The sequence below is a fragment of the Amyelois transitella genome, chromosome 19 (genome assembly GCF_032362555.1).
Source record: "Amyelois transitella isolate CPQ chromosome 19, ilAmyTran1.1, whole genome shotgun sequence".
Lineage (NCBI taxonomy): Eukaryota > Metazoa > Arthropoda > Insecta > Lepidoptera > Pyralidae > Amyelois > Amyelois transitella.
This window is the reverse complement of record NC_083522.1, coordinates 2,227,961-2,238,684: the sequence shown is the minus strand read 5'-3', so window position 1 is coordinate 2,238,684 and position 10,724 is coordinate 2,227,961. Positions and strand designations below refer to the sequence as shown.

General features: G+C 33.7%; 1 protein-coding gene across 1 annotated transcript in view; it reads left to right on the top strand.

The window, feature by feature from the left end:
* The first annotated feature begins 8,271 nt into the window (after positions 1-8,271).
* LOC106137269 (uncharacterized) overlaps positions 8,272-10,724 on the top strand; it is a 36,344-nt gene continuing 33,891 nt past the window's right edge. The window contains exons 1-2 of the mRNA XM_060949667.1: positions 8,272-8,481; positions 9,248-9,445. Coding sequence (XP_060805650.1) covers positions 9,280-9,445 — 166 coding nt within the window. The 5' untranslated portion in view covers positions 8,272-8,481; positions 9,248-9,279. The remainder of the gene's footprint in view (positions 8,482-9,247; positions 9,446-10,724) is intronic.

Genomic DNA, 10,724 nt, shown 5'->3' with positions numbered 1-10,724 from the left:
TTCTTCGCTAGCAGGCAAACATATGTCGAGCTAATAGATTTGTACCGAAGACCGAAGTGAGAGAGTGAAACCCATACCGCAACGATAGGAGAAAGAGAGAGAGAGAACATTTTCTGTAAAAGCTTACATAAACCAAACCGCAGAAACTGCATTCAAAAGTTTTAATTTCAGTATCGATTCCCAATAAATTACAGCCTTAACACTATTTCAGAGCTGTCTCCGACAAACTTGGTCATTTGACCCCAGTAAAAGTATGAATTAGGAACGTAAAGTTACTTTGGAAATGTTTATTTTTCTGCGCTGTTCTACCACTGAGCAACAATTTAATGTCATTATTATATATTATAATAAATAATTATTTGGACATGTACGGGACAAATAACACACATTCAGTTAACCTAAAAGGAAGTTCGAAATGTTTTGTGATGAGAAATAACTCAACGATACTATATTTTTTAATAAATACTAAAAAGATAAACACAACAAACACAAAGTTCCAGGTCAAATAAAAAATGTTCGTTTCTCATCATGCCCCGGCCGGGACTCGAACCCGAACCAAATCATGCAATGCGCCTGCGCTGAGGCCGCCATTATTTTTAATTATTTTATATTTCCGTATGTAGCCTCTTACATATTTGGAGTACAAAAGTTCGGACATAAAAATTTGTTCCCATCACTCCTTCTAGATAAACAATCTAAATCCTTAATAAGCTGCAGTCAGTGTAAAATTTGGGACGTACCTACTTTATGAAGCCTTGATTTTGGATAAAAACACTTATTTATTCACAACCTTTAGACTAAAACTTATAAATCTTTGAAACAAACCGCCAAAAAAATAAACAAGAATACGCTTTTATTTGAAAAAGATATTACAATTCAGACTGTCGAAAATATAAAATGAAAATTTAATTCTAAGAAGTCCGATTTTAAAAGTTCTTTTAAGAACAAAACCTTCTTTCAAATTTTATCAAGTTTCAATAGCCTACGTTTAAGCTGTGTACTTACTTTCCAACTTTAAGAGACAGTGTGCACACCGCCTGAATTTCTTAAATTGTATTTTAATGTAGAATAAACTTTTCTTCCCCGAATGCATGAAACTGAGTATCTATAATAAGCGCATAAGTATTTGAACAACTTTAAGAAAGAAAAACTGTAATGTCTGCATTTTTACACGATTTCAATCTGTACTTTATACTTCTCACGGCCGTTACGTTATTTAATTACGTAAACAGGTTATGAAATGATGATTGCATTTTATTAATACTCATAGAAAACTTTTAAACGTACGAGTATATTTTTTGGTTTTATAGTCATATAAAGAAAAAATTGAAAACGTCGCGGGAATTTCGGGAAGTCCTTCCTTACACCACCAAGGAACATACATGCCAACTTTTAATTCAATTCGTGACAACCTTCAGAAAACATAAAATATTATTTTCAGAACAGCTATTGTGAAATCAGCTTTACTTGCACACTTCAACGAATTTCTTTCTCAATACCTTTCAAACTCTATTTACTTTGAAGATGCCGCTGTCCGAATTCAAAATGACGAATAAATTGTTCGAATTTTAAATGTTCCATTTGAATTTCAAATTAGACTATGGTGGTGCGATTTATCTGCGGTGTTACCGGGATTATAACTTCGTAGTTTTGGTTTCACTGGTTTCATGTTTGACGTAGAATTGAGATTCAAATAGTGACAGGTTGCTAGCCCATCGTCTAAAAGAAGAATGCCAAGTTTATGACGCCTTTCCCTTAGTCGCCTTTTACGACATACATAAAAATAAGATGGCGTGGTTTTTGTATTGGTATCGGGAACCACTACTTGAATCTCAATTCTATTATTAAGCCAATAGCTAAACGTGGCCTATCAGACCAGAATATATAACCACATGTATTCGTAAAGCGAGGTGACCTCACTTTCTGGAGAGGAGCCTGAAGCCTTTGACCATGATCTTTGTTTGGGTAAGTCAGGTTTTTACACTCTCGTCTGACTCTCATTACTTGTGCAAGAGAACCTAACACATATTGGATCATAGTGGGGTGTGATATTATCATGTTGTAATTTTAACTTGAGAAAATTAAGAGCATTTTTTTGGAAAGATCACAGTAGGATTTTTCACTTTACGTGATTTTAAGAATATTTATTTATTTATTTAAACTTTATGCACGTAAAATGTACAACAGGTGGACTTAACGCCACAAGGCATTCTCCGCCGTTCGAAACTTAGGACCAAACCCACTAAACCATACTAAGATTTTTACATACATACATACATAAGATCACGCCTTTCTCCCGGAGGGGCAGGCAGAGACTACATCTTTCCACTTGCCACGATCTCTGCATACTTCCTTCGCTTTATCCACATTCATAACTCTCTTCATGCAAACTCGGCGGTTTCGGGTACTCTTGACCTGACCCTTTGCCAGGATGTCCTTAATTTGATCAAGATACGTTTGTAATATTTTTCACTTTCATATACATACATCTCTTACAAAATGTTTACATGTTAGTATACATACATATATCTTAAATCAGTTAATCTTCAGCTTCAAAGCAGTTTAAATTTAATAATACCGCTAAAACCTTTGGGTTGGCTGACTCCGAAATTGCCCGACTTCAAATAGGGATGTGTGCACATACTCGTAATTTAAGCAACAAGTATGTTTACTATTCAAGGTGGTATCTGTGAGACTTGAAACTTAAATTACTGTAACTATTGAGATTAACATTGTTTTCATTAGCATTAACCGAAAATTTTGTATTATAAATTTGGATGTTTAGCTTTTTGTATATATAATGTGGTTTAAGTATTGGATTTTTATCGGGGTAGCTATATATTTAGTTTGATAGAAAAATGTTGGTTCCACTGGTCTAAAAAATAACTACCAAATTCACTTATCTTATAACTTTAAAATGCTTGAAGAGACATTCAGCTTTCTTAGAAGTCTCGTTTCAGAAATAATTCAGTTTTTAAAGTCAACCAAAATTAATGCAAATAAACTTGGGCTTTTTTAAAAGCAATGTATGCTATTTGCTTTTTGAATAGAATTTTGGGCTTTACTAAAGAAATTATATAAAGGTTAAAAAAATGTCAATCACATTTATATCTAAAAGTATTTTTTTTTAATATTTAGTAAATGACGAACAAATACGAATTTCCATCAAAGTTATATACCTCTATTACATTTTCTCATCCCATTGGTTTCAAAATAGCGTCCCTGATATCAATCTGTATAATACACAGAGCAAGCGAGACTTGCTTTTTGCGAGTGGTCTGCGCTCTGTGAACGAATATAATAAAGTTAATGACACGTATTTGATCCCGTGGGATTTCATAATGATCTATAAAATGTTATGTCTTTGAGGCTTATATAAAAAAAAGGGTGAAACAAATGAACCGTAAAATTAACGGCCGAGATAGGAAAAATTATGTGACAGAAAATTTAATTACAGAACGCAAAAAAAATATCTTTATTTTTTGTTTATTTTCTTGTTTGATGTTTTGAAATAAAGTCAAATTTTATTTCTTTTACGCAATTTTCAAAAGGTCGCTTGTATATTGCAATGAAGCCGCGTTGTAGCATTAAAATGTGTAAGAAATGAACTTAATTGTCGTTTCTTTGTTCCTGGAGCAACATAACAGTTTATGACAATTAAGTATACCACAAAAAATTAAGAATACTTATACGTGTAACGCTAATAGCTGTAATTGTAATTTGAACTATTATTCCTTGCATTTCCTAAGATGACAAAAATACGCGACATTCAATATGTATGTATTTATAACAGACGACAAACTCGAAGTTCATATTAACATGTACATTCTCCTCAGTTCCCGAACTAAAGCTGAATGCAGAATCTGGTAAAGTTACACTTTTCAAGTTGGAAACTTCTGAACAATCACGCCTTTGAGAAACTTGAACATTTGTGCAAATACTGTATTGAGGTACGTTTTACGTAAATGTATTGACTTTACGTTGCGAGGTGGGATACACAAGTAGTTTTCAGACAACATTTTTAAATAAATAAGTACGTAATTCAGACATTCAACCTCTTTGAATTTGTTCCACAAAATTCAAGAGGTTACGACTGGCCATGTACAAAAAAAATGGAATTACGAAAACGATGAAACGCGGGAACTGCTTTAAGTTTCTAGGGTTCCGTACCTAAGAGGCAAAATCTGTATTAAAACCCTATTACTACGCCTCCGCTGTCTGTTCGTCTGTCTGTCACAAGGCTATACGCAAGTAGTTTTCAGACAACATTTTTAAGGTAGGTATTGGTAGGTAGTCCAATCGTTAAGGTTAAGGGCTCAAATAAGAATATGTACTTATTCCAAGGTATATGGGTTCGAATTTTACCTCGATCTTGGTAATAAAGAACCTTTTTTTGAGTTACGTAAGTACAAATGATTGCTAATAAATGCTCTCACGATCAAAGAGAAAAAAACGGGAGAACCAAGCACATTCAAGCTACTGCGATGCAAGGTTACGGTGGACGGATGGAATAATTTAATTTAGGTAGGAAGTTCATATTCCTATCTCCGAAATTATCTTTCTATACTAAAATAGATAACAGTCATAAAAATACACTAAAATATAGCGCACCTCAGTCTGCCAAATTCACTAGGCATTCATAATCCTCTGAAGTTACGCGGGAACAAAGCCGCATAAATAAGAAATGTGGGCTGTAAGCAAGCCATTTACATTTTGACCTGCGAGTCTAGCCCAGCCAAGCATACAGTAGGGACAGTGTTGCCAACTTACTACTTTTGGCACTTATTTAGCGCTTTTATTGCTATGTAAAGGCAAACGAATTTAAATTCCGCTTTGCTTAAATTTTCAGATTTTATTTTCAAATATTTCATACAGTTTTGATGTTGAACGTAGAAATTTTTTAACTCCGGCCTCTGTGGCGCAGCCGTAGTACGTATGTCTGTGACACCGGAGGATCCAGGTTCGAATCCCGGCCAGGTCATGATGAGAAAAGAACTTTTTCTGATTGGTCTGAGTCTTGGAAGTTTATCTATTTAAGTACCAATTTATTATAAAATATAGTATCGTTGAGCTAGTATCTCGTAACACAAGTCTCGAACTTACTTCGAGGCTAACATTCTTAAATTAAAGTTAATTTAGCTCATTTTAGGTCCATATTAGCGCTTCTTCATCGGAGACAGTTGGCAACATTAAGTATGCAGTTAATAGTGATGTATTGTATGCAGGTTCTAGACTCAGTCGCCTTTGTGCTGTATTGTTGCATGCTTTGTATATAACTTGAATTTACCCTTCGCTTGGTCGACGGTTAAAACCATTGTGGTAGACTAAGTTAGAGGGATGTACACGTTATTCTCTGAAATGATACAATTGTGTTTCAAGTTAACGGAGGTTAAGCTGCGGTTGTATTCTGGGTATGTCTAGTCTACCCAAAACGTAATTCGGTTGTTCTAAAATACAATTAATTAATCAATAAACCTCTTTGAATTTGTGGCACAAAATTCAAAAGAGGTTACGACTGGCCAACTATAAAAAAAAGAACATTGAATTGCGGCAACGATGAAACGCGGGAACTGCTTCATGATTTTAGGGTTCCGTACCTAGAGAGAAAAATGAGACCCTATTACTAAGCTTTCCCTGTCTGTCACCAGGCTCTATCTCATAAACCGTGATAGACAAATTATGCATTTCCGTTGAGTCTGTAACAACAAATACCATAAATTAAAAAATATATAGTATGAAGGGGGATACCCCGTGCAATAGAATAGATTTCCTCGAATTTTTTTTACACAGTACTCCTATTTATAACGGTAACAGGTAGGCGATTTTTGTTAGTTCTACAATTTATATCAGGACATGAAGTTTTATGTAAAAAAGGATGTGAATCAGTCGCTTTGTGATCTGATTACCAAATCCAGGATCATTGTAAAACGCATACCCTCGGCCCCCAGAGAGGTGAAGATGTGCCGGAGTGGGAATATAAGACAGATACAAGCAAGATGTAACATTGTCAACATTAGTTAATAGCCCCGCTATGCTCAACTGATTACGTGACAATAATCCGCGGCACAAAGTAAAAGATATCGAACTAATAGGCGTAATTAGGCCGAAGTTAGTTTGTTTAACTGGCACGAGCCCGCGAACATTACTTCGAGATTAATCATTTGTTAATGGTCCCGACGTTATAAAGCGGCCGTGGAGCACCTGAGCACTCGCTTAGCTCACGTTTTAGCGGAATGGTCGGCTAAATCGCTTTGTGCCTCCATTCCTGGTAGTCATGCCGTGTTACTAAAGTTATTTGTTATGGCCGTTGATAATTTGAATTTTAGCGGTGTTCCGTTTGTGCGGGATGAACAGAGATGAGAAATCACAAGACTCGATGGCCGTGTGGTTCCCGACACCGATAGAAGTAAAGAATAGGGCCACACCGCCTCTTTCAAATTGATGTCGTAAAAGTACTTGTCACTATTTGAATCTCAATTCTATCATTATGCCAAATAGCTGAACGTGGCTTACCAGTCTTTCAAGTCTATTGGCTCTGTCTATCCTTTAAGGGATATAGACGTGATAACTTATGTGTGTAGTTAAATGTGGCGAGATCTCTACGCCATAAGTCACAACAACCAATCACACGACGATATCTGTCAAAAACAGTGAATATTCTAAATCGCGCAAGCAAAGATTTCACGGATTGGAGGATATATACAACACAACAACGTCGGAGTCGCGGTTCCTAACCTAACCAAAATTGTAGGAAGATCTTCCCTTTGGTGGTGATCGAGTATTTTTTTATCTAACCAGAGAACCGAAATCATATTATTATAGAAACTGTTGATAATATCATTCATATTTTTATCTTATCAGAAAAACAGTTTATAAACAATTGGATAAGCGTGCCTACCGCTTGAAATTTCATTGAGGTAGGTACTTTTTTATTTATCACAATATTTATATAATATTAACTACTACTATCTTATACAAACATTCCACTAACCAGTATATTTTGATCTTAATGATTTTGTGGGGAAAATGGGTCGCATCAATTTGTAATTTCATATTAAAGGTATTCGTACTATGAATTCAGAAGCAAAGTTGTCATTGTATCTTACGAAAGAAGTAAGAATATTCCCATTAGCATCTTGTCAAATGTTAAAATAATAAAAATCCATTTAAGGTTTAATAATAGAGCTAAGATAAACAATAATTTATTTTCGTGAGTCTGGCTATTTACAAATAGTTACAAGAGTCGTTGTAAATAAATTACTTATAACTTATACTTTAAATTAAATACATACATACATAAAATCACGCCTCTTTCCCGGAGGGGTAGGCAGAGACTACCTCTTTCCACTTGCCACGATCTCTGCATATTTCCTTTGCTTCATCCACATTCATAACTCTCTTCATGCAAGCTCGGCGGTTTCGGGTACTTTTGACCTGACCCTTTTAATTAAATTAAACTTTAATTAAAAGTAAAGTAAAATCAAAAGTATTTAATACTATAAATTAACCTAAAATAAACCTCTAGATACAATTTAGCCTGATTTCAAAATATGACTTATTATATTACGTTGACAAAATGTGATTATTACAATTCCTAAACTATACTAATAATAGATTATCAATAAAAATTAAGTTACAATATAAGTTATTCGCCCATTACGCAACGGGTCCCAGTATTATGTAAGAAAAAATTCGTACAAAACCTATTGATTACATACATACATACATATTGTCACGTCTATATCCCTTGCGGGGTAGACAGAGCCAACAGTCTTGAAAAGACTGAATGGCCACGTTCAGCTATTTGGCTTTATGATAGAATTGAGATTCAAAAAAAAAAAGAATCCCAATTTTGTAAGCCTATCCCTTAGTCGCCTTTTACGACATCCATGGGAAAGAGATGGAGTGGTCCTATTCTTTTTTTCATTGGTGCCGGGAACCACACGGCACTGCCGGGAACCACACGGCACCTATTGATTAAAAGATTTTATTCACTTGTTAAAAGTGGAAATATAATGATAAATTTTAATCCTTATCTAATCTAAGTATCCAAACAAATTTATCATTAAGAATGTAAAATATATAATTAAAGACAATATGTATCTATATATTTATAGACAATAAGGATTAAATTTCAATACTCAACTGATTAGACCATATTAAACAATAACTTTAGCGTACCGGGTTAGAACATTACGGGTTATAAGGTAAGTACGCATTCACATTTTGAACATCAATTCGAAATTCAGTTTAGCCAATGTTTAAATAGCGCGCCAAACGATGCTCGCCGCTGGTTGGCTCCAGTCACATGTCCGACAATTTGAGCCGGCCAATAAGGAATCTTTCTGAAGTTGTCCGCGCTTTCAAGGAATCGATAAAGTGCCTAAACTGAGATCAGACATGACTCACCTGCCTGTGATCACATATAAACAAACGGTCCGTGCTGCAGGTAATAGCCATTTTGCCGTTAGCAACAACCGGGTAAGTACATTATTATTTTATGTACTGTGTTATTTAATATAATTATTTGATTGACAGTGTTGCCAACGATGGTTGCCATATAATTCAGTGATACTATACCTAACCTCTAATAATATGTATGTTAGTACCTATGTTGTAAGCTTGCCATCGAATTTCATCATTTTTTTCAAACGTTTCGTAATTAAGTTTTGTCGCACTAACTGATTTTTTTCATTTATTATAGAGATTAGAAATGTTCTTAAAATTCAAATTTATCGGGTATTCTTTAAAGCGAAAACCGGTAATGATAATATTGCTTATTTTGGCATTTTTTTTTTATAATTACTAATTATTTTTAATTTTTTTTAGAATACCTAATGTTTATTTTTAATATTAACAAAATACGATCACTGATATTAAGAGTAAATTATATTTGATGAGTATAAAAAAATAAAATTCTTCTTCGTTGACTGGAAAAAAAGCATATTTAAGAAAAAATTTAGGTCTAATTATTTTAAGTGTCTATTTAAATAGACACGTGAAATACTTCTTCCTTGGCCAAATGTAATTATTATGTACCTACAGTATTATCAGCTGATCTTAATATTTTGGGTATTTCAGAGATAAATAAAAAATGGAATTATAATTACATTTAAAACCAGCATTTCATTATTATATCATATTTTTTTTACATTCCGATGGCAAGTTTACAATATTTGTTTAAAATGAATGAAAAGTGTTTATAATAAACAATTTTGCACTATAATTATTGTTTTATTATTTTTAGATAATTACGAAGTATCCAGTTGCGTCATTACAATGGACAATCGAGACGAAAACGGTGAAATGGTGAATTTGAAAGACATTGGTGAAAGACAAAAGATGTTAATAAAAGAGAGAAGGGATGTTTCAAACAAACGCAATCCAAATAGTTCACATCTTGATAATGACATTCATAATCAAAACTTAATATCAGACAATGAAGGTGATAATTCAACTAATGAAGCAATTATAATTTGTAGTAGCTTTGGTAGGGACCTATAGACATAGCTGATTCTCTTCTTGCGTAGAAGAAAATTAAAGGAAAGGCTTCTAAACTTATGATTTTTCCTTTAGGCAATGGGTTGATAAAGCTATGTAGCTGAATGTGGCATTCATGTCTCTTCGAAACTGCTGACTCTGTCTAATCCGTTATGTATAAAGACGTGATATAAGTATTGAATTAATCGTCCCAGATTAGCACAACAGCACTGTGTCAGTGATGTGTGTCAACAACCTTGAATATTCGTTTGGTGATTTAACCGTCGATGTTATATTGTTGATTATATTATTATTGTTGCGACACTATGGAGTTTATTTTTGGGAGTTTTTATTTGTTTGTTGTTCCGTGCAATTTAAGATAGGATTACTCCATATCATTCCCGGCCTGAGGTCTGATCCACGTTGGATCCACGGCCAAGTCATGATGAAGAACCAACATTTCTGATTACCTGTACTTAGGATTTTAATATTGTAACTTATTTCCACAACATTCTTCTTTTTTTGTGTGCAATAAAGAGTTATTCGTTAATTAATTATTTAAGTACGTCTACGACATAGTTGGTATGCCATAAAAAATACCGTAAGAAAAAATATTATAAGAAAGATTCTTTCCTTTATTTAAGACATAACAACTTTAATTAAATTATGTTGTTGTTGCAAAATATAAACATTGAAAAAAAAACAAACTAAAGTTCAATAAAAAAAAAACTATAGGTATCTATCTAAACGAGAATCACCCAACCTAAGCTTGGTTTAACGATGCCTCTTATTTTACACGATACAATTTTCTATCGTTCATTTAGGTATACATTCTAGAGATTGCAAACATTAGACCAGTGAGCTCAACGTTAAAAAAAACTGAATAAACATCGCCAACTTCATTTGGCTTTTACGTTGATTGCTACAGACAAACAGGGAAGAACAGAAAAAAAATCTATTCAGTTCAATAGAAATATCTCAAGCTACATAATAACCATTGACTAAAGACTTAATGCTAGTTATTCCATGACAGAAACAGAATCGTCAATTATAGGGACAGATAAAAAAAAAACAAGAAGTTTTCGGCCATGGCTACCAGTAAATATTTTCAAAAATCTGCTTAGTTGTCGTCTTAGTAGTTACAAGGCACCAGATAAAAAGCAAAATTGTTTTTAATGGTTGTCAGAATAAACTTCTCCCACATCTATCCAGGTTAAAATTAATTTACACAACCCGCACCAATT